This window comes from Mesocricetus auratus, unplaced genomic scaffold (assembly GCF_017639785.1).
Source record: "Mesocricetus auratus isolate SY011 unplaced genomic scaffold, BCM_Maur_2.0 Super-Scaffold_6730, whole genome shotgun sequence".
NCBI lineage: Eukaryota > Metazoa > Chordata > Mammalia > Rodentia > Cricetidae > Mesocricetus > Mesocricetus auratus.
The window spans coordinates 96,758,249-96,785,605 of NW_024429184.1; the positions used below are offsets into that span (position 1 = coordinate 96,758,249).

A 27,357-nucleotide genomic window follows, 5' to 3' on the forward strand; every position below is an offset into this window, starting at 1 on the left:
TGAAAAGAGACTATCCTTTCAGATGGTGGGTTACTGAATTAAGAATTTCTTTTTTTTTTTTTAATAAGTAACACACTAAAACCGTTGTCCTTTCCAATGTCATTTTTTTCCTGTGTCAGGTCCCCTAGAACTGGCCTTACAGACAGTTGTAAGCCACCATATGGATGTGGGGTCCTCTGTAAGAGCAGTAGGCCTCTGGAAGAGTGGGCAGTGATCTTAGCCACCGACCCATCTCTCTAGCCCAAGAATTTACTCCACTTACAAAGGTTGTGAGTAAGACAGACCACAATGCATTTCCCATGATACCATGATATCTTTACCATCTAGTGAAGCCAGCACATTTTGGTAAATACCACCCTAAAAATTACATCAAATAAGACAAAAAGGAAACAACAGAACTTTGTCAATGTTTTTGAAAAAGAATACGGTTATACCTGTGTTTTATTATAAATAAACAGGTTCTGTCATGTTTCATCTTCTTGCCAGCAAATGAAGGACATTGTTTCATAAAGCTTCTAAAATGTACATGAATATTTCATTAAATCATATTTCCTTGAGAAAATAAAGTTCCTTCGCATTTATAGCAGACAGTTGTGAGGAGTTTGTAATTGTAAGACCAGGGTAGCCAGTACCGGTTGCTCGTGGAACAGTACTCCTCGATTTTTAAAACTTTTTCTTAAAAAATAAACATACAATCATAGGTGTTCATTTACTTTAAAAATTCTAACGATGAAGAAAATTATTGTCTATATATTTAAGTCCTTGTATAAATTACAAAACTCAAGTTTATGTCACAGAGTCCCTTCCCCATAGGAAGCATAAAGCACTTTTGTGGTACCTTTCACCAGTAAATATTTGTATCACATTGAAATTGACAAACAAAAGAAAAGTCAATATTGCATCTGTAAGCCCTAAGAGAACATTCTTCTAAGCTGTCTCTTGGGATGAATGAGCTTCCAAAGTCATTTGATTGCCATGATTTAACTCAATCTCAAATAAACTTATATAAAAGTAATACATGTATTGACTTCAGTAGAATGCTGACTGTGCATTATCAGTGAACTTCAGACTCTTCTTGCTTGAGGTCAACAAACACCCTTTGGAAGACAATCAAAATAGGACTTTAAGACCAGGACAACAAAATAAAATTATAACAACAATAATAACAATAAAATAACAATAATAAAATAAAAATAATAACACCAACACTGAGGTAAACTCCCCTTTCCAAAGGCAATGTGTGCTGCCTGGACTGTCAGGAGAGAGTTCGATTGTCCCTGATACCCAAATGTTTTTCTAACCAGAGTTCAGCCAGTTGCATGGTTGAAGCAAAAGTACTTGCTTTGGATCCTAAACACATTTTATACTGTTTAGGGTCCAAATTAGGATCACAATGAACTGGATGGAAAATATGCACCACTCCTACTTCTTGACTTCTGAAGGGTTGTAAGCCAGCTAGGATAACTTTGTTGTAGAGATCTACATCTTCCAGTCCCCAGCCTTGTATTGAGGTATCAAATCCACCTGCACCCAGTAGATCACTTTTGTAAATACAGGTGATTCCATAGCCATAGTCTCTCCAAAATCCAGTTTCCTTTGAGAATACAAAGTCATCCTCTGGTGGAGGATTTCCCATGTGGGTCACCTTTGGGTCATACTGGCTAAAGATGATGGGGAAGTATACCTGTTGTCCTTGAATTGTATTGTCTCTACATCGTTGGAGAAAGTCTCCTCTAAAGATCAAGTCAACATCACAAAATAGCAGCAACGTGTCATTGTCAAACTGAGAAGCAGCCATTTCAAGACCAAGACCTCTGGAAAACTCCCCCTTCATGGGAATCAGCATCATTTCTGCATTAGGGTACCTGTTCTGATATTCTTGTATCAGCTTGATATGCTTGTTGGACTCTTGGCCAGAATCCCCACTGAAAAGGATGATGACCAGCTTCACATTTTGCTTTGGGATAAGACACGTACTTTCAAAATTTTCCATGAATCTCAAGAAAATGTCATACCTTCCAGTGAGGGGAACAAGAATGTGGATTTTCTTTTCTTTGTGCCATCCTATTTCTTTGGCCTCTTGGAGAGATGAGAGTATTTTTAGAGAATTGGATATGAAGGAGAAGGACTGGGTGCCACTGTTAATACTCTCCACCAGGCTGTTGACATCGAGTTCTTCCATTTCTCTGAAGAAAGGCTTGCTAAACAACTGCTGAAGGTAGGCGTGGCGTCTCACAGGCACAGTCAGTTTCCTTCCTTTGTGCCTTTTGTACAGGAGGAGCAGGTCCAAAATATACTCCACCCCATACATGGGATCAACCCTGCGGTAACCATACTGGATTTCCTTGAAGTCAATGAGCCGGCCCCTACTCTTGGCATTCTCGTTAATCATCTCCATCACCTGCAAGACCGTGTCATCCAGGGCTGTCCTTAGGATGCTGTTGATGCTCTGTCGAGGGGGCTGGTTCTCTGCCGCTGAGTAAAGCAGCTTCCCGGTCAGGAACTCCCACTCGATGACATCATTTCTCTCCCGTGGCTGGAAGTGGTTGAAAGAAGGCATCACTCCCAGCTGCTGGTCCTCTTTGCTCACTTCACTATTGCTTAGCTTGCTCATGAGCGCGCTTTCCCTGTGGAGCTGTATGGTGCGGTAGCGAAGCTCGGATATCTTGCGGCTGAGCATGTAATTATGTAGTCTGTACTGATATGCGGGCCTTTTGTTTGGATGAAGTGTGATGGCTGCGTGAATTTTGCTGTTGTGAAGGTCTTGGATGTAACCCTTGCGATTGTGTTCATAGTTTTCATGGAACAGCTGTTGCATCTGAAAAATAAAGGCAACCAGAATGTAAGTTGGAAAGGAAAGCGAGCACAAAAATTAAACATTTAAAAGAAATACTTAATAAATATTTATGGGCATAGTACTTTGTGGTTAATATGATTCATAAATTTATACTTTTTACAAAATTACAAGTTTTATTCCTAATACAAATTTCCAATTTAAAATTCTAACATAATAAATCTGGAATGTATCTGCTGAATTGACATTAATGCCTTATTTTGACTATTACATCCTTATACATATTTTTGCTTCATCAATATATTCAGTGTATGGATGATACAAACCCCTCTCATCATTCAAATACCCTATTAAAAGAATTCAAAATCAGAAGAAGTATATTGAGAAAAAATGTTTTATTCCTAAAACCAAAAGATAAAGTTGTGTTTTTCATGTATATTATGAGGTTTTAAAGCATGTGAACTTAGAGGAGTGACTAAACCTAGCTAATTAGCATATTTTCTATGTCATAGGTATCATTTTATGAAATCCATCCTTCAGCCACACACTGCATTATTATTGATCTCATGCTCCATTTTGTACAGCACAGCTCTAGACCAAAGTGTGTCAGTGAAACTTTTATCTCAACCCTCATAGTAACAACCACTTTAGTTTTACTTTCTGCTTTTAGGTAGATCAACATTTTTTTAAAAATTTCCACTTGGACTAAGATAACAAATGCTGCGAACATAGGAGGGAATAGTGTAGAGCAATGTTTGATATATTTTCAAGTATTTTTATATCTCCATTACTCCAGAATCCAGCCCCACATCATGCAAGTATTTCCATAATCTCCTAGTAGACCCATTAGAAGGAAAGAGGCACAGTGTATATGCCAGAGATATCTCTAAGAGGGCCCTTGTTGAAGAGCAAAACAAAAGCCTATTGCTTGGCATGGCAGCAATAGGCTCTTTGCCAGATGAGTCTTGGATGTTGATGAGTGTCCCAGTGTACCTGTTTCACAGAGGAAGTTCTTGGTAGGAAGCTGAGGTACACCTCTCACTTCAGGTGTGTCCAGTTAGACATGCTTGGCACCCTCTGAGCCAGGAAAGCTTTCAGCTCATCTATAACAAATTTACTAACCCAGAAACTCAAGGGAATACATGTATTTTAAAAATCAGCATTCAAACCCGCAGCTCACACTTCTTTGACAGGAATCAAAAATACTCTGATATTATACTCAGAGCACCCCAGAAGACACCAAGAGACCAGATTCCATGCAAAAGCAAAGGGCCCATTAATAACATCGATGTCAAACTCAGGTCTCTCTTCTGTCCAGCACAGTGGTGGAGAAGAGAGAGAGAGAGACCCACAGTAGCAGTGAGGTAGGATATATATTAGGGGTAAAGCAGAGGAGGATCTAGGGGGCCTTAAACTCCATAGGAACAGACTCAGGATTGGTGAGCCTCTGAACTGGAGGCACCTGTCTCTAGTTAATTGGTTAGTTGCAGCTGCAGGGAGGTTGCTCTTGTTGGCAGTTGCTATGGTTACTGCATTCTGTCTTTATCAGGAAAACGGTGCTCAGAGCCTGTTAGCTTGGCTGCTAATTGGTTCGTGACCATATGAGGAATATTTCTTAGTTTCTTTTTAGCATGGAAAGCAAGGACAGGAATACTATACAAGATCAGGGGCACAGCACATCCCGTTGAGTCAGGGGCCTATACTCTGCTGAGTCTTTTCTGCTGCCTGTCATGGCAGAGCTCTGGGCAAATTTCTGAATTCTTTGGACTCTTCACTACTACATCCATCAGGGTAAGAACTCCTGAAAGAAGCAGCTTCTCTAGTGAAGGTTAGACAAGACACTGATCTCTGAGTATAGTAATATGACAATGGGAATTATGTTATAGCTATGTTCATTTAGCATAAATAATAATAGTAGGTTTTCCCCTGGGCACATAACCTATCTAGTCGCAGATTCTTGACCTTATTAGCAATATCATGTATGTTTTCCATCTCATAGAGGTGGCCTTAAATCCAGTTGAAAAGTAGTTGCCACTCCCCTAACATTTGTTCCACTCTTGTACCCAAATGTACATATTGTGGACATGTCATTATTATATCTCATAGCTGGGTGATGCTGATTTTTACCTTTCTCTTTTGGTAGCATTTATAGTACCTTCTAGCATTATGAATGCCAGCAAATAGGGGGTAAGCTTCCTGTTGAGGATATGCCAGATTTCTCCATCTTCTGTACTGAAAGTGCATGATGTCTTCAAGATGTGGAAGGTAACTGCAGTATTTGGGGATTCTATACGCCCCTATTAGGCAATGATTCAAAAAGAGGCAATACATTCCTGTACTGGGAGTTTTATTTGGTGTCTAGTTGGGGATAGCAAAATTTCTCAAAAGTAGCTCATTTATACATACCTCTGATAGTGTAGTAAATATGATAGTATCTTCAATACATTTTTTACTAAGAAGCATATAGCTTGTTGTTCAATTTTTTACTTCCATATTTAGAGAGGATCAATCTATAAAGGATGAAAAGTTAATCTAAGAGCTACACTTTGGAACCAGATGGGATTAAGTATACATAGGTTTTTGGACACTGGGTTCTGTCATGTCTAGGGAATTTCATATTCAGTCTTTTTAGTCCTTTGTCACATCTATACAATGGGGGAATGCCAATTACTTCAATGTTTATTGAAATGGCACTAAATAAGATAAATGCATGCATGACAAATTTAGCATTGTAGTCTATCTAGTAGACAGTACTCAATAAACAATAATGACATGGAAATAACTATTCCAGGATTGGCAACTTTTTATTAAAACTGAGCTTTTTCATTTGGATCCTTTAGACAATGAGGACTGCACTTTCAGTTAATACATGCCTTTATTCTCATGCTTATCAAGGAAGGCACAATTTGAAATTTGGCTACATATAGTCAGTGATTCAGAGTACTTAATGTACTATTGACATATTAAATTACAAAAAGACAACATTGTGAAATTTCACCAAATTAAGGTTTATGGGAATTAAGTTGATTATTTAAGACTCTATTGAGGGGGCTGGGTGTTGATGGCCCAGGCCTTTAATCCCAGCACTCGGGAGGCAGAAGCAGGCGGATCTCTGTGAGTTTGTGGCCAGCCTCCAAAACAATACAGAGAAACCCTGTCTGGAAAAAGAACAAAAAAAAGACTCTATTGACATCAAGAATAGAGTTAAAACTAAATGGTATGCATCATATTACATATGGAGCACAGCAAAACTTGAGAAAAGAATATAAAGTTTATATTTGAAAATTACAGGAGCTTGCTTGAAGATTTATATCTTATAGTTGAATTTGCTTCCTGTTCTTTAAAGAATTATCAGTTGAATTTGTGGAAGCACCATGTTAAAATAACAAAATCATAGCCATAATGGTGCCAATGGCTCCAGTCACCCACAATCTCAGCGTCTGAGAGGCTATGAAAAAACTATTCTGAAAAGTCAGAAAAGAAAACAAATGTCTAGAGATGGCTTAATATAAATTATTGTTACACTTTACTACATTAAGTTCCCTCTGCCTTTACATTTATTAGTAATGGAAACACAATATGCATAATTTATGGAAAGATCATAGAAAACAAAAAGAAAAACTTTAAAATCCTTTAGATATACAGGAAGGAGTTGGGTACTTAAATATTTACAAGGTCATTATAAGAATAATGGAAAGCAGAGACCACTTCCTAAATTAAACACAAGTAGCACAGTCATTAAGAGCAACAATTGATAAATGGAACTTCCTGAAACTGAGAAAATTCTTTAAAGCAAGGAATATGGAAAATAAGACAAAATGGCTCCTTACAGAATGGGAAAAAATATTCACCAACCCCACAGCTGACAGAGGGTTGAATTTCCAAGATACATAAAGAACTCAAGAAAGTAGACATCAAAATACCAAATAATCAACTTTAAAAATGGAGTACTGATCTAAACTGAGAATCCTCAACAGAACAATCTCAAATGGCAGAAAGACACTTAAGGAAATGCTCAACACCTTAGTCATCAAAACCACTCTGAGATTCCATCTTACACCCATCAGAATGTCTAAGATCAAAAACACCAATGACAGCTTATGCTAGACATGATGTGACGAAAAGGGAACACTCCTCCATTGCTGGCAGGAATGCAAACTTGTACAGCTCCTGTGGAAATCAGTATGTTGATTTCTCACAAAATCTGGGATCAAATTACCTCAAGAACCTTCAATACCACTATTGGACATATACCCAAAGGAAAATGTGGTATATTTACACAATGGAGTACTACTCAGCAGTAAGAAACAATGCCATCCTAAAATTCACAGGCAAGTGTACAGAACTAGAAAAAAACATCCTGAGTGAGGTAATCCATAACCAGAAAGGCAAACATAGTATGTATTCAGTCATAAGTGGATACCAGACATAAACCAGAGATACACAGCCTACAATCCACAATCCCTGATAAGTTAGAACCCTCTTCCAGAAACAGATGGAAGCAGTTGCAGAAATCCACAAGTAACCAATGGGCCAAGCTCCTAGAGTACAATCGAAGTGAGGGAGGAGTGATAATATGAACAAAGGATTTTAGATCATGGTTGGGAAACCCACGGAATCAGCTGACCTGAGCTTTTGAGAGATCACTATGGGGAGCCTGTATAGACTGCATAGACTGAAGTAGACTCTCTTAATATAGGTGACAATGGTGAGACAGGGACAATATATGAAGCCACTGGCAGTACGTCCAAGATTTAACAATAATGCACAACATGGCTTCGTGGAGCCCACTCTATTTAGAGAGATACTTTGCTCAGCCTAGACACAGCCTAGACAAAGGTAGAGAGTTGCCTTTGTTCTGCCTCAAAGAGATGATGGGACAGACTTAGTAGCCTTCCTAGGGGAGGCCTTACCTTTTCCAGGAAGCAAATGTGAGGTAGGGGGAAAGTGGGCAGAGCAGGAAGAGAGGAAGGAGAGGGAACTGGGATTGGAATGTAAAAAATAAATTAAGCGGGGCGGTTGTGGCAGACGCCTTTAATCCCAGCACTCAGGAGGCAGAGGCAGGCGGATCTCTGTGAGTTCGAGACCGGGCTGGACCGATAGCCTCCAAAACAATACAGAGAAACCCTGTGTCGTAAAAACCAAAAAAATAAAAAAAAATTAATTAATTTAAAAAATGAAATCAAGAATAATGGAAAGCTGACCTATCGTATTTTAAAGCGATTATACATCTGTATCAGTTTATTAGTTACCATTAAGCCATTCAATTGCAAAAGAAGAATGTCCCAGAATGTAAATTACTTAAACCCAGTAATGTTGAAAAGAAAATGTACCCAACTCCAATTTAAAACTGTAATTTAGAATGCTATTGGTCACTAAGAAAATGTTGGGCATTCCCATGGGCTGCTAAGGATGAGAATGTCCATCTGGAGGCAACTGTTCACAGAAGGCCCTGCAGGGCAATGGCTGTGATGAAAACTCCTGCAGAAAACATAGTTCACAGAGAGCTAGGAAAAGAAGTCATCAAACACACTGCACACAAAACCCTCAGTTTATAACTTGGCTACAGACACTCAGATAAGAAACTCGGGTAAAAACAAGCCCTGAATTCAGAATCTGTTTCAAAGAAGTAGAAAATATGGAGCTACAAGACGTACAAAATGCACAAAACAAGTTTTTCATGGAAAAGATTTAATGTCAGGCTGCAGAGAAAATCAATGTCTGGTCTTTGTTGAAATTAGCAAGTATAGAACCGTTTTGAACACACTCCCGAGGTAAATCTAAGGTGAATGGCTAGCCTGGTTAAAAGTATTTCTTTCTGAGATAAGACATTTCTCTAAGAAATAAAAAAAAAGTGAAACATGTACAAAGTTCAAGTTAAAAAACTAAAATGAAGAACTACTACTTATCTCAATCCACATTAAAAAAAAGAAAGCCATGGAACCAAGGAACACATTAGCAAACAAAGCAGAAACATAAGATGGTAGGGATGGAATGGTGAGATGAGATGTCATCCTGCAGATTTAACATAAAAAGTAAACAGTCACAGACAGGAAAATAAAATGAAAAGGAAAAACAGTAGGTCCTGTAGAGTGACTGTAAGTCAAAGACTCCAGCAGACACATGAAAGAGACAATTCAAGGAAGGTCTTTTGTTGTGGCAGGGTGGGGTGTGTGTGTGATCCAGCTGGTAATGTGCTTGCTGCCAACCATGATGACCCGGGTTTGACTCCCAAGACCAACAAGCTAGAAAGAGGGAACAGACTCCAGCAAATAGTCCATTGTCCTCTGCCCTCCATGTTCATGAGCAAGTGTGTGTGCTCACATGCACATGTGTGTTTGAACACACACACATACACACACAGAAAGAAGCAATTAAGAAAAAATAAATGTGGCAAACCAACTTCTAAAACGAAAGTGTTATTGAAGTAAAAGCACAATATCTATATGCTAAATTCACATAACTGTATTCATGATGACATTAACTCAGAATAGTTTTAAAAAGAGAAACAACAAAACCTTTGGGAGGCTGGGCGGTGGAGGCACACCCCTTTAATCCCAGGACTCAGGAGGCAGAGGCAGGTGGATCTCTGTGAATTCGAAACCAGCATGGTCTACTAGAGCTAGTTCCAGGGTAGCCTCCAAAGCCACAGAGAAGACCTGTCTCGAAACCCCCCCCCAAAATAAAAACCTTTAGAAGACAAGAAAAAGTTTCTGACCAGCTTCTTGTGAATACAGCAGTGCTTCCCATGTTTCTTTAACTAAACACTGATAGTGAGAAGACTATTGCAAACATATGCATATAAGGTAAATGAAAGGTGGGAAGGCTGTACCTCCCACAGATAAACAAGAATGGATTCAGGATATCATAGAAAACTGACTATCAAAAACTGCAATAGAAAGAAATTAGGGTCACCTTGAATGAGAAACCCTAATGGGAATCTGTAGAACAATAAAGTAACTAGTGTTAATGTCAGCAGACAGAGAAGACAACTGCCCTTTGGCAGACAAGAGCCATTCCTATTTTCCAGGAACCCTAACTAGTGTATCTTAAAGTTACCTCATCTCTTACCTTAACATGTTACTGTGTGTGTGTGTCTGTGTGTGAATGACTGTGTGTCAGTGTGTGTGTGAGTGTGTGAGTGAGTGAGTGTGTGAGTGAGTGTGTGAATGTGCGTGTGAGCACATGTGCATATGGAGGGCAAAGGTCAGTACTGGGTGTCTTTCTCAGTTGCACTTCATTGTGCATTTTTAAATAGTACTTTTGTCTATGCTTTAACAATACATTTACACCCCGTGCATTGATAATCCATATCCAACAGTATCTACCTCTAGCCTCCATAATGTCCCCCACCCAGTTTCCCTCCTAAGTCTGTATCTTTTTATTGCTATTACTAAGTCCCAAAGTCCAATCGGCATAACTTGTCTTAGATATCATTGTGACATATTCTATATAGGTGTGGTTTATGATTCTCCTTCTCTACTTTGTCTACCCTCTGCTACTCCATTCCCTTCTATAGCTCCCAGTCCATGTCCACATATTCATCTCATTGTTCATAGTCAATGTGTCCTTTGTCCACTCTTCATCCTTTCTCATGACACAGTGTTTCTCTCTAGGTCTCTTTCTCTAGACTTTTAGACTTTACCCACACTTACACATGTTTACATGAATACACATATACATTATACGCTAGGATGTGTGGGAGAACATTTTTATATATTTGTGTATTTTGATCACCTCAACATTATACTTTTTAGTTCCACCCATTTTCCTGATTTCACTTTTCTTTACAGCTGGAAATATCCCATTGTGTATATTTATCACATTTTCATTAGGCATCCATCTGTTGGTGACGTGTAGGCTGGTTCTATTTCCTTGTTATTTTGAATACAGAGGCAAGGAATACAGAACACAGATTTTTTGGAGTGGGTATACACCCAGGAATCCCACTTTAGTTTTTAAGACAGGGTCTCTCACTGAACCTGGATCTCACAGATTTGGTCAGGTTGACAAGCCAAACAACTCCACAGATACTTCTGTCTCTGGGCTCCACAGTTCTGGGTTTGCAAACATGTGCTTCCACTAGGCTTTTACACACATGCTGGTGATCCAGACTCAGATCTTTGTGGTTTGAACAGCAAGCACTGGACTGAAGGAGCTATCTCTCCAGACCTCTTCACCCTTAATTTTAAACATTTTATCCAAGACACCAGGCATTTTTATAGAAGCAGACTTCAGTAACAAATAAACAAGAAAACAAGTAAAGTCATTAGAAGGATGAAGGTAGTAATTGAAAGTATTATTGTGACATAAGGTCATGCTGATGAATATATGTATATCATCATATACTCTGTTACACTTCTCTCTATATATAAACCAAGGTCACACATAAAACAAACACAGCAAAAATGAATGTAACAATAGAAATTTAAATTTAAGGGAAAGTAGATGGGGACTAAAGGTGATTTAAACAATCTAGCAAATTAAATCAAAAGACATAAAATTTAAAAAATAGTCGACAGACATTTAGTAAATAAATCCATCTGGGAGGTCTGTATGTAGCTGGATGAGAGTCATTTCAGAAGTCAACAAAGACAGGGGCAAAGAATTAGCAATAAAATCATTCATGAAAACTCTCCCCCATATACAACAGATGAAGGACTGGTCTTTCCACACTGAAAAGGCTTGTTTACCAAAAACCATAAAGAGAAGATGGACTAACTCATGGAATGTAAATCAATGAGGTAGAGAATGTGCTGGAAGCCTGCTAGGAGAAGAGGAAGAAAAAGCATAGGAACTTGAATGTTTTCTGACTTCTCAAAAAAAAATAGATACAAGATGATTGTTTCCAAATTTGATGGAACAAGGACGTCCACCTTGAACTGCCTGTCTCAACAGCAGGGGATAATAAGGTCATGTTCTTAGTTCAAAATAAATCTCTCTAGCACATTTCTCAGAAAACTATTAACAGATCTGCTTTACCAACAGAGAGGATAAACAAGAAAAAAGAAGACACTGTAAAAAACAGGGACATAAAGGCAAGAAAAATTAAACTGATTATCACAGAGACGTTTCTAAAAGGAAACTGTATGTCTGTCTGTCTGTATGTATGTATGCATGTATGCATGTATGTGTGTGTGTATACATAACTGAAGACATTATTTTTCCTTTATGAGGCGAAACAGGGCAAGATGTACTTGTTTAATGGGTGAGAGAAGGCTCTACCTTGTTTAATAAACCTTGATCCATAAGAATATAACTGGATGGTTACAGGAAAACTGACTTTCCTTAGCAATTTCTCTGTGAAAATGATTCCCAGACCATTCATGCATAGATGTTAATAAGATCATACATATGTTGTAAAATAATTTAAATTTGAATTAAATTATAAAAGTCAGTAAATGTTTGAGGAAATCTTTTTGAATGAAAAGGAAATAGAAAAAAAAACCAACAGGAACCCAATGGAATGAATAAGATAAAGAAAAAATGCTACCAACAACTTCATAAAATTGAGAGAGTGAGAGAAAGGGGTTGCAATAAAGAAATAAAAACTAGGTGATGTAAAATAAGAAAAGGTTCTTAAAAATGTTTGATGAGTAAATCATTAGTTGACAAAAGACAGGAAGCCTTTTGTTTTTCATTATAAATCTCAAAGCATCAGATGATGTTTTGACCCCTTTGCATATAGGTTTAGCATAATTTAATTTAAACCAATAACTAATTGCATACATGTATATTTTGATAACTATTAGCCACAGTGGTTTTGTTAGAAAACATACTAGGAAAGGTACCAGATTTTATGTTGAGTTTCTTGGTCTTCTTAAAGTTGACTTTTGTGAAGGACAAGAGATAAGAATCTAGTTTCATTCTTCTGCATAAGGCTATTCTATTTGACCAACACCATGTGTTGGCACCTTTTCTACAATGTGTCTGGAAGACAGTCTTACCCTGTAGTCATTTGTTGGAGATTGCATTGACTATGAATACTGTTTTTTGTAGAGTGCCAGTTTTACAATGTTAATCTTGCCAATCCACAAGTATGGGGGAATCTTTCTATCTTCTGGTATATTCAAGAGCATAAGGACCAGAGGTAGATGACTACAAGGACAAAACTTCTTTCAGACTCAGATAGCTGTATATTTGAACTCAACAGTGACTATAATAGCATGCCCAAGACATATGCAAGCTCAGGACAGACCAAAAACCAAGTAGCCAAGTAGCTACTAGTTGGTGGAGAGGAAGAGATAGATTTAAGTGTAGCCCTGAGGAACTGATCACACTCCAGTGGAAAGGTCATACAATTTTGACTTAATTGGTACTGGGGAAAGAAGAAAAAGTAAGAAAGACTCAAAGCTGTGTGGGTAGGGAAAGGTAGCCATGGATCTGGAAGGGGTTGGGGGAAGGTTGAATTTGCCAAAACACATCCTAAAAATTTTCTAAAAGAAGCAATAGTTTTTGCTGTTTATATTGTTTTTTTACCTGAGGAAATGCTCCTAGCATCCACAAGTACTATTTCCATCACCCATTCCCACTATAAGGAGTGCATGCACTTTCCTTCCACGGATGATTTTCTCTGTTCCCTAGCCAGCCCTTATGTTTTCAATTTCTTCCATTCTGTCCGTAAACCAAATCGCATCACAAATAAGGTCACCTTTGCAAACCACATGGAAGAAATTCCAGTCCCCAAAGAACTCAGAAATTCTCTGCTGCATTTCTTAATAGCTCTGACCTCCCATAGTCTGGTCTAGAAACATTTGTTATTTCTTTCCTGTGGGATTTTAAATATTCTGAAGAAAAGTTCTATTCCTTCTTGTTTTTCTCACCATGACTCAGCTAGTGGATGTACCTTGCAAGTTAGCACTTAGCCAGACTATCAGGGATGGACCTGGCAGTAAGATCGAACAACCATGTGATCTTACACAGACTACTTACTTCATGATGCTTCAGTTTAAAACACTGTTAAACCTAGGCACGCAAGGGCATGTAGCTCATGTGGTACTGTCAGTATTAATATGTTTGTCTGAAGTGCTTAGAAAAGAACATGTCACATAGTAATTGCAATAGGAATCACGATTTTAAGTGCACCCACTTCTGAGGGCATTTGCTTTTTCTCATATTATTAATGAAAGTATCCGATAAGTACATAAGAATGGCTTTTGTCAAATTTTATTTAGAAACTTTCACTTATTGTTTGATTCATCACCTGAAAACTAGCAAACCGATGACTTGTTTCATGAAGTCTTTGGTGACACAAAGGAGAAATGGGAGACAGGGTCATGACTGGGGAAGCTGGCTGTGAACATCGTTGATCTTCTCCATCATTGAAAAACAGTGGCATTAATTTTTCTCTAGTAATGAGAAATTTTTCTTAATTTACTTACGTAAGAAAGCATTTCATTCTGATGACGTTTTCTCAGATGTCAAGACATTTTATAGAAAAGAAATGATCCTCTAAATTGCAAGCATTTGCATACATTTTTCTTTAATACAAAATTAAGGAGAATGGGGACAAGGAATCATTCTTATACTAGGAAGTGGAAAGTTCACAGTTATGATTGGGGAAGCTTATAAGGCAATAATGGCAATAACGAATTATTAACACGGTGTAAAACATAACCGTGACTTTGTATTAAAGACTTCCTAATTTGCCCTGTGAATATTTTAATTTATTTCATTTTCTATGATTTAGTTATATAATGCTAATGACTAAATGGAGAGTACTACTATTTCATTTTCTATGATTTAGTTGTATAATACTAATGACTACATGGAGAGTACTACTACATGAATGCAAATGTCTAATGATGCTTCCTTTATTTTACGATATTAGAGAAAATAGAAATCCAAGGAGGAACAGTGGTTTCTCCAATTAACACTATTATTCTTCCTTAAGTGCTGCCTGTCTTCAAATATTCACAAGAATGTGTGTAAAGTGTGTCCTACTTCTCTGTGAGAAAAACACCACAAAGAAGGCACAGCTTGATTTTAAATCTTAAGGAGAAGTAATTTTAGACAAAATAGTTTATAATTATAGAAAAATTAAAATTGTCATAGGATTTACAGTAAAGAAACCGTTGAAAGCAAGGAGCTAGCATCAGCATAGCAAAATATGCCCTTTCGCCATCATTTATGTTTTCACATAAGCTGTTGTTTTTCCATAGGGATTGAAGAAAATAATATCACTATTCAACTTTACAAGTTGGAGTAAGATTGAATGGAACAACAACAACAAAAAGCCCACATGAGAACCACCTTCCCCTACACACACACACACACACACACACACACACACACACACACACACACACACACACAAGCTAAGTGAGAGAGTTGTCAGGTGAGTGAAAATCAGTAATCTTTCTTTAGACATAACAATATGAACCTAATGATGAGGCTTTCTGAGTTTAAAAATGCAAGGCGCTCCATTTTTGTCCCCGCCCATCTGATATGCCTCTCAGGACTCCCCACATAGAGCTCATACCTGAAAACTAGGCAAGACTGTCTTCGATGTTACAGCCCCTTCGTTGGTTTGCTAGCTTTCTTTGAATCAACAACTTGTCCTTGATTTAGCAGTGCTATGGAGCTGTCAGTGAACTTGAGTTTGTGATTTCATTCGCAAACCCTGAAACAATATTCCTGGCAGCTTGCTTGTCTCTCCTGCAGCCACAGTCATTCATTCACTTAAGTTATTTAGTTAATAAAGATGCCATATATTATAGCTAGGGAAATGACAAAAATGCAAATGCAGTTCCTGACCTTGTGGAATGGCCTAGGGTGAGATACAGTACAACACACACACACACACACACACACACACACACACACACACACACACACTTTTTAAGCAGCTGAATACTTTTGACACCTGGTGATTCTACTCACTGATCATACTACTTTAAGTGATCACAGACTGCTCTAACTGACCAACTCCTAGAAGGTAGGACATGCCTGATATTTTGTAAAATACTTATAATTAGTTTGAATAAATATACTCCAAAAATACGTATAAAGAATACAGGGGCCAGAATGTCTGAAACACAATAACCAATTTTAAAAAATGTAGCCACTTTAGTAGCCTATCTTTCTTAATATTTGCTATTTCCTAACTTGATATAATGAGACAACCTTCAGAGACATTTTGTGTTCATATGAAAGTAATAAAAATCTACAGCCAAAATCAAATCTTCCAAAGGGAGATGGTAATTGGCCCTGAATTTACATTTCCATTAAATAAATGACTCCACATCATAGGGTTTGATCTTATAGAAGTTATCACATGCTGGAATGTTCTTAGCCTATGCCCTGGACACTATGGCCTAGTTGAACTTGAACCCTTCTTCCTAATGTTATTATACTCACCATTTATACAGGAGGTCAAAGCCTAGATCTTTCACGTCTTGTTTGATGCAGGACAAGTTTGATACTTTGGGGGACAGAAGTGCCCCTAGATAGGTCTCTATGCTGTAGGAAACAAGCTTAAAGCTGTACAGCATGAAGTGTGCTAGGAATGGCTGGCTGAAGAGTCAGAAGAACTGATAGTTTGTTGTGAGATTATGTCTCCTAGAAATGTCAGAGAGATTACCCATGAAATCTCATCAACATGGCTGCCAAAACAACCTTAACTATGACAGCAATGTACATGCTAATATGGAAGGGGGAAAGATCCAGAGGCCTCAACCCTGGGCAAAGAACTACAGGAAAATGAGAAAAGATAGGGAAGAAGTGATCTTTTCCAGGGAAAATCCCTCCCAGTTCATCATCCAGTACCAAGTAGTTGGCTCTGATATCTTAAAAATACTGGTAACATTATACAGATTAATGCACTTAGGAATGTATATGAATGCATATGTGAGCCTAGCCTTATCAGCTGAGTCATCTCTCTAGCCCATTTATATGTATTTAAAAATGTATCTGTGTGTGTATGTGTGTAGTTGAAAACTAAAGATGTCATTAGTTTGAGAGAGCAAGGAGAGGTGCATAGGAGAGGCTAGAGAGAAGAACAGGAAAAGAGAAATGATATTGTTATAATTTTGAAAAGTAAAAATTGGTATAAATAATTCACTGTGTATATGCATTGAAAAGCATCCTGTATGCTATAAATGTATACAATTTAGAGGAGGGATGATAACACAAAACAAATGAATAAAACAAACAAACCCCCAACATCTTTCCATGACTTTTGTTTCAGTGAAGTTTAAGTTCAATTTTTCTCCCTTTTCTAACAGCCTTGTATAAGACCTTTCTTGCCTGTTTAACCCAGGCTGTGGGAATTTTTCTTTTTCTTTCTTTTTTTTTTTTTTTTTTGGTTTTTACGAGACAGGGTTTCTCTGTATTGTTTCGGAGGCTATCGGTCCAGCCCAGCCTCGAACTCACAGAGATCCGCCTGCCTCTGCCTCCCGAGTGCTGGGATTAAAGGCGTGCGCCACCACCGCCGGGCGGGAATTTTTCTTTAATATAGGTCATGCATGGGCAGTACTTGGTGTTATACTGAGCTACAGTGCTTAAATCCCCTGACACCCCTAAAACTTGCACCCATTAACTTAGCAAAATGGAAAAAAAAGAAAGGCACAAATTAAGATATAGCTCTTTATGGTGTAATCAAGGATGTAAGTAGTGCCTCCTTCTAGCTGATTTTATTAACATTAAAGTTTTATGACAAATTATAATGATCCCTAGAGCTAAACACACAATTATAATAGCATAAGCATGGCGGGATGTCTATTACAATGTTTTCCTTAGAAGAGAAGTCCTAATTATGGTTCTATAGACTTCTACAGGGCCACCAAGGATGGCAACAAAATTCTAATTAACAAGTGGGTCCTTCCAAGATGGTGGTAGCTAAAAATAAGTGTAGTCTAATCTCAAAGTCAAGTTTTCTGGGAGTAAAAATACAATTTGAGTCACTTTGAATGTGACTTTTCTAATTATATTGATACATCTTTACTCAGGGAGTATGTGTAGTTTATTCTTATAGGACCTTAAGTACAAGGTTGTTACAACAAAAAGGCACAATTTATGTCAAACATTAATAAGACAATTCCATGAGACCTAGCAGGTTTCACACTGTCCACACAGTCTCTGCATTAGCTATAGTAAAAGAGTAATGGGTAATTTAGTTTTAAGTAAACGGAATTATCTTCTCATCACACAGAAAGAATTTCTAATTGTTCCAGTTGAACAGAAGAAACAAGTGAAGTACTTTTAGCAATTAAAAGCAAAAGTAGACTTTCAAGAGAAAGCTGGTGGGAGCTGAGGAACTGGGATTTCGGATGAATCAGCAGGAGTCAATAGCTGGTTTTGTTTGTTGGGTTAGATTTCTATCTTTCTCCCTTTTTCCCATTCTGCCTTTCTCTCTTTTTCTCTTTATCTTTCTCTCTCTCCTTCCATCCCTCCCTTCCCTCTTCCCTCCTTTCTTCCTCCCTTCCTTCCTTCCTTTCTTTCTTTCTAAAATGTTCTCACTATGCAGTTCTTGCTGTCTTGGGATCACTATATAGACTAGGATAATCTCAAACTCACAGATATCCTCCTGTGTGATCACACCCAGACAAAAGCTGCGTTTTATTAACAAGCAAAAGTACACATTACACATCCCACTAGTGTAAGGCTTTTTCATGTCTGTTCCAGAACTATTACTGCAAATATTTGTGAACACTTTTAATTAATTTCATGTAATATTTGCATGGGTTTTTATTTTAAACATATCATTTAAATGAAAAAATTTACATGGATGTCATGTTACTTATTCACTGAAAAAATATTTTACATAAACACAAGTGACCTTGAATCAATAATTCATATGTAGGTTCTGTGCAATTGGCTATTTAAAAGGAAAGAATTAAATTCATATTTACACTTACCTCATGTCTTATACTTAGTCTATACTTAATATTGATGCATATATGTGTATGTGTATAAACATACATGTGACTTTGTGTCAGATATATGAAAGATGTGAATTTTCACTAGAATCACATAGTCAAAAGTGAAAAAATATGATGCAAGAAAAGGATGAAAGCATAGGTTAAGTATTTTCTTCTTCTACATATATTGAGAACTTCTTTCTAGTGAAAAATAAAATATAATCAAACACAGCAGATTTCAATGGCATATTAAAATAGGACATTTCCCACAATAACCAACACTAAAGGTGTTTTGAAAAACTCAAATGGAAACCAACCACTGTAGAAGCTTCCTAAAATAAGCACATATATAAAAAAGGAATTTAAATGGAGTCATTCTATATGGGGAGGGCAATATCCCAACTAAACATTATATGCTACCACATGAAACCCCACTACAAGAATGGATTACCTCTTTTTAAGTTTTGGCTAATGGGGTCCCATAGATCCCCTTAGCATTAATCCCTAAAACCAATGCAATTGATTACTCTCCAGAGCCTGATATAAAACCTCATTGCCAATGACACTACATATTTATGTCACAGAACATGGAAAAATCTAAATGGCACTCAGTTGGAAATATTTTCACTACTGGCTAGAATTCACAGTGCTAGAAAGTGCGGTCAAGTTGCTGGAAGATAAAAGTAATAACCAATCTTACCCAGTTGTGAACTCTGCAAACTGCAGTAAGAAACTGCCTGACTGGATATGACCATTGGTGTAATGGTAGCACAAATGTTATGAAATTACTCAACTACATTTTGCCTGTATGTAAGTCCCACTCCAGGAGATGTAACTCATAACTGATACTGTAAATGAGCCCAAGAACCAGAGGATCAATAGATCATGGGCCCTAGGAGAAAACCTACTACTATTATTCTGCTAAATGAACATAGTAACAAAATGACTCCTAATAACATACTACCATGCCCACAATCAGTGCATTATTCAACCATCACCAGAGAAGCGTCTTCTTGCGGTAGATACTAATTCAAACAGAGAATCACAACTGTCCAACATGCAGAGACTTGGAGATTTTGAGATGCTCATCCCTACCTTTACTATACCTCTCCCTTCAAGGCTTGGGGTATGCATAAGAGGGAGGGGAAATTGAAAGACCAAGAGGAGGTGGAGACTTCAGAGATAGAATTTTCCAGAAGCACACATAAACTCACATGCACAGTCTATACAAGCTCAAGACAGACAAAATCCCAGCAAGCAGGACAGAAGTGGGGGCAGGAAGACCCATCCCAAGGCCAGGAGCTATGACTGCTGCTGAGTGAGGGAAAGTTAGTTTTCTTCCATGGGCCGACACTTGATACAGCAACCACATTGTGTGCCAGGATGCACATAAAGCAGCGGTCAGCCATTATAAACTGGATACCATTTTTAAAAAGAGTGAAAGAGAGAATTCTTGAAGCTAGGTAGGAAGGAAGTTGGGGAAGGATCTGTAAGGAATTGGGGGAAGGGAATGAGATCAAAATATACCATATGAAAGCATCAATGAATAAGCAAAAATGTCATTTCAAAACTGTACCACAAAGTAAAATCACAATCAGTACACTATGAAAGTAATCTCACAGAGTAGAGATTTTTTTTAGACTAAATCTCAACTCACCCATTACTTTTCATCTTGACAAATCTACTTTCATGAAATCTTTCCTTAAGTTTTTTTTTTCCTTTTTCAGGGAGATTGGCTGGGCATTAAAATATATGCTAAGTGATTTAATTCATATTCTGAGTGCTGATTTGCACAAGTTGCACTGATTGAAAAATTGCTTGTTTGATGACAAAATAAATTGGAAGGTAATGCATTTACATAGAGAAGGCACAATATTGCTCTATTCACATCACCCGAGTTTAGATCTGAGTTGATTGCAGTATGTAAATGTATTCCATCTGCATTGTGTAATCCATGGAACAACTGGTATCTGACAATAAGAAATACTATACAAAGCAAATACATTAAAAATAAAGGTAGGAATCTGTGGAATTTACAAGAAGGAATATTAGGCATTAGTTGATTTTGTAAGGTAGAGCCTTGGGCTGGAAGTCAACTGATGAAATATCTGATAGTGGACACACAGCAGACATCATTATCATCTTCTCACTTACCAAGTGTTGAGAGGAAAAGCCAAACACAAGCTACGTATGCGATTGCTACAATTAACTCAATCATTGTGTCTAATTAATAACGTGTGCTATTTAAAAATACAATTAAATAGTAGTCTATTCATACAGAGTTATGTGAGACAATTAAAACACATTTTACATGAGATACAGCATATAAATGAGCATCATGAAAAAAAAGAATGACAAAGATATCTCTCAGTTCAAATGACAGACTTGTTAAAATGCTCAACAAAAGAGTGCATGGCATATATTACACTGTCCAAGTGTTTATAAAGGGTCTAGTGAGAAGTAAGATAACTGGCAAAATAGTCATTACCACGAGAGCTAACAAGTCTCTCTGAGGGGATCATGAGGAGAGAAAAGATGTCTTTAAAGGTTTGCAAAGATGTGTGAATGAATGCTGTGACAAGAAAGCAGAATAAGAGCATGGAGAGTGTGAGGGAAGGAATGACGGGGACAGGGAGAGGAGAGGAGGATACAGGGGAGTGAGAGGAGAGAAGGATCCAGGGGAGGGAGAGGAGAGGAGGATATATGGGGGGGGAGGAGAGGAGGATACAGGGGAGGGAGAAGAGAGGAGGATACAGGGGAGGGAGAGGAGAGGAGGATACAGGGGAGGGAGAGGCAGGGAAAGAAAAGAAAGGGCAGAACTTTGTGACCCCATTCTTTGGCAGTCTCCCCAAAGGCTGCCATTAAACCCCTCTACAGGGCAGGCATCCGTCCCCTCCCTTCTCTTGCCATTTGTTGAGTGAGCAGCACTTTGCGGGTCAGAGGCTTCCTGACAACAGGGGGCATCTGCAGATGAGGAGTGGAATGCTGCCCAGGTCCCTTTGGGCTACAGACAGGGCACTGTATTTACATAATGGAAAGGGGGGTTACCAGAAAACTCTTCCTCTACTATGACAATAGATTCAAAATTCTCTTTAGTTCAGAGATATGAAGCCCCTCTAAATACAGAAATTGAAAAAAAAAAAAAGCACAGCAAATGGCTGTGTGGAATTTGAAAGGGAAGCAGAAAGTCATAAGCAAAAGGAGAGACTTACAAAGGGAAGGAAGGGGGCCTCTGAAGCAGAACTGAAACATCAGAGGACACAGAACCGTTTGGTAGGAGAAAAGATATTTCCTCCATAGTCGTGGTGGGAGGGGGTGAGGAGAGATGTGTGCCTATGTGGATGAGCTGAGGAGACATGGAGGTTCCTACAATGGGACGTCTGAGTAACTACCAAGTTAGGCAGGTATCGGAGCCCTGCGCAAGGCGTTTACTGTTCTCTGTTTAATTCTGCTCAACTGAAATACATAAATCTGTGGTTCTGATTTACATAATCTTTTATGACTGAAAATAGGATGAAGATACTCATCTGTTCCTAATTTAGATCCAAGTGGAGATGAGAGATTTGACAGAAATAATCTAAGATGAAGCTGTCTTTAAATGGGGCAAAGGAATTTCAGGACAGTGTCCCGTAACCACCCTGCCCTCTTTGATGTCCACACAGAGCAATGAGGAACTTGTAGAACAACTCAGTCTGTGCTTCATGCTAAGGACGGTGTGGAGCTGATGGTGTTTTATGTGCTGACGTGTTCAGTGTCTGACTGACCACAAACATGGATGCTCATTTCTGCTATTGTCCATGCTATTGTTATCAGGGTTTGAGAGTCCCCCACCCTCCATTCATACCTCCAGTCTTTTGTACAAATTTTCTGAGATAGGAATAATCGGCATATGCTAATTCTACCATTTAAAGTTATTAGGCTTAATTTGCATTTTACATAAAAAGTGCATAATTATGTACTAGATGTTTGTATGCAGGGTTTGGTTTCACTTACTGTGATGGCTCAATGAGAAGGATTGGAAAAGACTAAAGGGCAAAGGCAGAAACTCTTTTCTTCAAACTAAATTTCATGTGATCTCAGGAACAACTGGATAAAAATCACTTTTAAATATCTGAATTAAGGAATAATGGTTTTTTTGGTTTTTTGGGTTTTTTTGTTTGTTTGTTTGTTTTTCGAGACAGGGTTTCTCTGTATTGTTCTGGAGGCTGTCCTGGAACTCGCACTGTAGACCAGGCTGGCCTCGAACTCACAGAGATCCGCCTGCCTCTGCCTCCCAAGTGCTGGGATTAAAGGCGTGTGCCACCAACGCCTGGGAGAATAATGGTTTTTATTATACAGAAAACCCTGTGGCTAAAATTTTATCTTGCAGTTAAGTAGTACTTTTCAGACCTGCTGCAAGAACTTTACGGTGAATTTTAAAGCCACCTGTACTTGCTTTCATGTGGACATGTCACCACTGACAAAATTCACTCCCCCAATTAACAACTACTCCACAAAAGGTTGTCCAGGGTACAATGTGAGGGACTTTAAGGAATTCCTAATCTAAGTTTCCCAGCTGGTTATAAATTCATTTTATTGGATCTCTTCAAATTAAGAAATTCCACAAGGTTTTCTAGGACAGTTAACTTAAGTTGTATCCTGACATGAGTTCCATTTGTTCTTTAAGACAAATCTAAACTGGAAAATAAAAAAAACAAACAAACAAACAAACAAAACAAAAAAAAGAATAGAATAACATGTGGAAGCAGACTTGGGGTTCTGATTCTATCTAGCCAGTCTCCAGAGACAAGCTTCTGCTTTCCACTAGACCTGAAAAATAACACCAAGGTGTAGGATTTAGCACTTGTGCACAGCTGATTTCATTCTTAAGTATGTTTCAGAATATTTCTTTCTACAGTGCTTCTGGTATGGCCAGAGGAGCTCAGCTGAGTCATTCTTTAGGCCATTTGAAAACACAGGGTTCCACTCTCTTAACCAACATTTATACCATTTACCTCTAAATAGTGTGATTGTAATCTATATCTTTACCTGAGTTATTGCTAAAACAAAGGAGGACAACAAGTAAAAGATGATGATGATAGATAGGTAGAGAGATGACAGATAGATGGATAGATAGATAGATAGATAGATAGATAGATAGATAGATAGATAGATAGATAGACACATACATACCACATACACAGATACATAGATAGATAGAGGGTAACTAGGTTGATGCTTTAACTCATTTTCTTCATATTTGGATACCACAAACTAGTCATTCATGAACTTGTATTTGAATCAGAATCTCACTTTGAATCAGCTACGAGATTTAACCCATAGATCTAAATTCTTATACTCCAAATTGAGAAGGATAATACGTGTGTATAGCTGTCATAACAATGATTATTTTTCCATGGAATATTCAGTAAGAGGTCCTTCTTGCTGATAAAAACAATTTCAGGCTGTTCTCATAGAAGTGGGTGTCAAAAGCCTAATCCTACAGCTTTTAGTCAAGCATTCTTCTCTCTGTAGGCTAGTGCTACTGTGGGGTGAATTTTGCTTACATGTAGACAATTAAGTCTATGCAACAACCCATTAAATGTGGTGGTTAGTAACTATGAGTTGAGTAAAACAACTTTTGCAGTAGCTAGTATAAGTCTGAATACTGACTGAATGCTGATTCCAAGATACTAGGATATATTTGCTGCCACAGACTCCTCTTGCCTGCTTTTGAGTTGGCTTGTTTTTCATTCAAATAACTCAGCTCTGTCATCCCACCCCTCTTATCTATAAAATGGTGATAATGATGTTGACCCATCTCCTAGGCATGCTGTGAAGAAATGCTAATTAATGTTCACAAAACACTTTGAAAACACAAATTGCCATTTAAATGCTAAATATGTGTATTCAACAGATGCCAAGCCTACCTTGGGATTAGCATGTCCTAGATGCTGAGATGCCTCCCATGAAGTGTAGAAACAAAACAAACAGCCTAACACCTGCTCAAAATTCATACTCTCTTTGCCACTCTACTTTGAGCAACACATTTTTAAAATGGATTTTGTAACTGAAAGCTAGAAAGAAGTAGTGACTTGAATATCTCTCTTAGAACAAGGCAGAGGGTATACTTTAAGTGGTTGTTAGAGAGCTAAGTGACTAAATTGCTCAAGGTTTAAAAAAATGAGTTTAGATAGTATGTGTTATGGTAGGAAAATCGACAGTTCTTTTCTGTAAAACTCAATGTTGCTAATAAAGGGATAATTGCAAACTTTTCAAACAGGAAGATCGATTGATTTGGATTAACACTGACAACTGCGTTCAAACTCTAAACTTCCAGGGGAAGAAAACATTTTCGAGTGTACAGCAGATGAGACTTGTAAAAGGATTTGAAGACGGAAGCCAGGCAGAGGCGCCTCACCCTGTACTAAGACATTTCTTGCTAGAACTGAGCCAGCAGCTGCTTAGCAGTGTCTCACTAACATATGCTATCCCAAGAACCCTGCCTTAGCTTTCCAAGGCTTCGGGAAAGCCTGCCAAATAGTCCTCCCTGTGTCTCTACCAACCAGTCCATCATAGGACCCTCCCTTGCTTTGAGGACATAAAGAACATAATGTCTAAACCATCTGGAACCGTTTTCCTCCAGTTGTCTTTTTACCCCACCAGGGGCCTGTGGCAGGATTTACATTTTCAAGGCTTTTCAATTTTCAACAGTTAATCATCTTAGAGGGTAGGGATGTGCAAAGCTGGCAATGCTTCTTGGGAGACTCGATAGAAACTCGGTAGAAGGAAAGCAGCATTTTTGAAGTGGAGGGTTGCATTAAACATGAAATAAACACTCCACTCCCGTGCTGCCAGCCTAAAAATAGCTGTGGGCCAGATTTTAAAGAGCTGTTCCCTGCTTTCTCCAGCGGAGCTACTAGCATTAACATTAGCCTGATTACTGCACAAGGAGAGGGCCAGATGGCCTGCCCTTGAACGAAAATCAAAGGGTCTTCTTTTATTTGCAGCAGGTGCTTCCTAAATATGTAACGGCCCCTTGGCTATTATACAAGGGAAATTTGTGGATCTGCTATAAACTCTTCAAGCTGAGTTCAGTATTCAGTTCTCTTGGCATACTGAATAGTTAAAATCTATGTTAACTCTCTTGGAAATACCTCATTTTCGAATTGTAAAGTATCCCAGAGTGAAGCAATCTACCACTGAACCAATGCCAAACTCTCTCTTCAAGGGTCAGACATGTTGGGCTTGTTCTTCAAGGTGTCATGTTTGGGTATTATGTTAGGACCCATGAGAGAAGTGGCCTTCGAGGACTAAAAGAATCAGCGATTGAAGTTTAACAAGATCCCAGATGATTTGAATGCAAATTAAAGTTTCAATACCAAGGAGCTACATGAAGATTCTGCCGAGTAGTCTGCTTTCTAAGGTGAACCTCTGACACCCTGAGCAATGCCAACCAAGGAACTTTCATGTCTCCAGGTACAGAAGAATACTGAATAGAAAAGTGTTTGATCTTAGCCACCTCTATATCTGATTTAGGTAAGACATCACTACTTAGTGAATGTCTGTATGTTACATAATATTCAGAAGTGAAAAGCATGCACAGATCTTGCAATGACAAGTAATACACATACATGCTGCCTGATGGATAGACTTACAGTAACTGAACTCAGGAAGGTAGTGTCTCTGAAGGGAAAAACAAGAGCATAAACAGTATGGGTGGCCTAGTACACGAATGGACTTTGGAAGCCCACTCCACATATTAGACTCACAGAGTTTTGGGGGGGTGGTCTAGACCCTGCTCCAAATGATATAACAGACTTTGAAGATTCCCCCATGGAAGGCCTCACCCTCCCTGGGGAGCAGAAAGGGGGGTGGGATAGGGAGTCAGTAGGGGGCAGGGGAGGAGGGGAGGGAGAGGGAACTGGGATTGACATGTTAAAGAAGCATGTTTCTAATTTAAATTTAAAAAGCAGAAAAAAGAGCACAGGTGGCTTCACTGAGCTAGAAAGGTGATCTTGTCCCAGACACAATGATGTTTTGTTCTCTGTTGTAAGGCTTGTGGAGTTTTAACTCATGGATAGGACACACACTGTGATATCTACAAGGGCCAGGAGCAAATAGACTTCAGAGACTAAATGGAAAAGTATTTGTCATGAAAAGAATTCCTGAAATTCCAGGCTATGGGGCTTAGTGTTGCCATCTCATCTAGCCTTTATCTGCATCTTTATGGATTACGCCACTTTAAATGTTTAAGAATGGGTTACTATTTATAAAAATAACCAAATACACAGACCTAAAACTGAAAGAGCCTAAACTGAAAACCTTTGGGGGATGAAATATGGCAAGGACCAGTACTGGCAACCTCAACATAAAGGCTATGCCGTGGTTCTCAACCTTCCTAATGCTTGGACCCTTTAACACAGTTCCTCATATTGTAGTGATCCCCAACCATAAAATTATTTAATTGCTACTTCATAACTGTAATTTCTCCACTGTTAAGAACTATAATACAAATACGTAGAATAGCTAATAAGTGACCCACAGGTTAAGAACGACTGGTCTAGAGCTTTGTGGCCATCCAGAGGCTAATTGGTGGCTTTCAGGATGTGCAGAGACAGAGTAAGAAAACACACAATGGGATGTGCAGGGAATTGGACTCCACTCAGGTTGCTGGGGGTGAAAACAGAACAAACTGACAGGATGATTGGGAAAGAGTTCCTA

The 27,357-nt window shown here is 38.3% G+C and overlaps 1 protein-coding gene across 1 annotated transcript in view; it reads right to left on the minus strand.

Moving 5' to 3' along the window:
• Nucleotides 1-423: 423 nt before the first annotated feature.
• Chsy3 (chondroitin sulfate synthase 3) overlaps nt 424-27,357 on the minus strand; it is a 232,624-nt gene continuing 205,690 nt past the window's right edge. Inside the window, exon 3 of the mRNA XM_005069085.4 lies at nt 424-2,818. Within this exon, the coding sequence (XP_005069142.1) occupies nt 1,256-2,818 (1,563 nt within the window). The 3' untranslated portion in view covers nt 424-1,255. The remainder of the gene's footprint in view (nt 2,819-27,357) is intronic.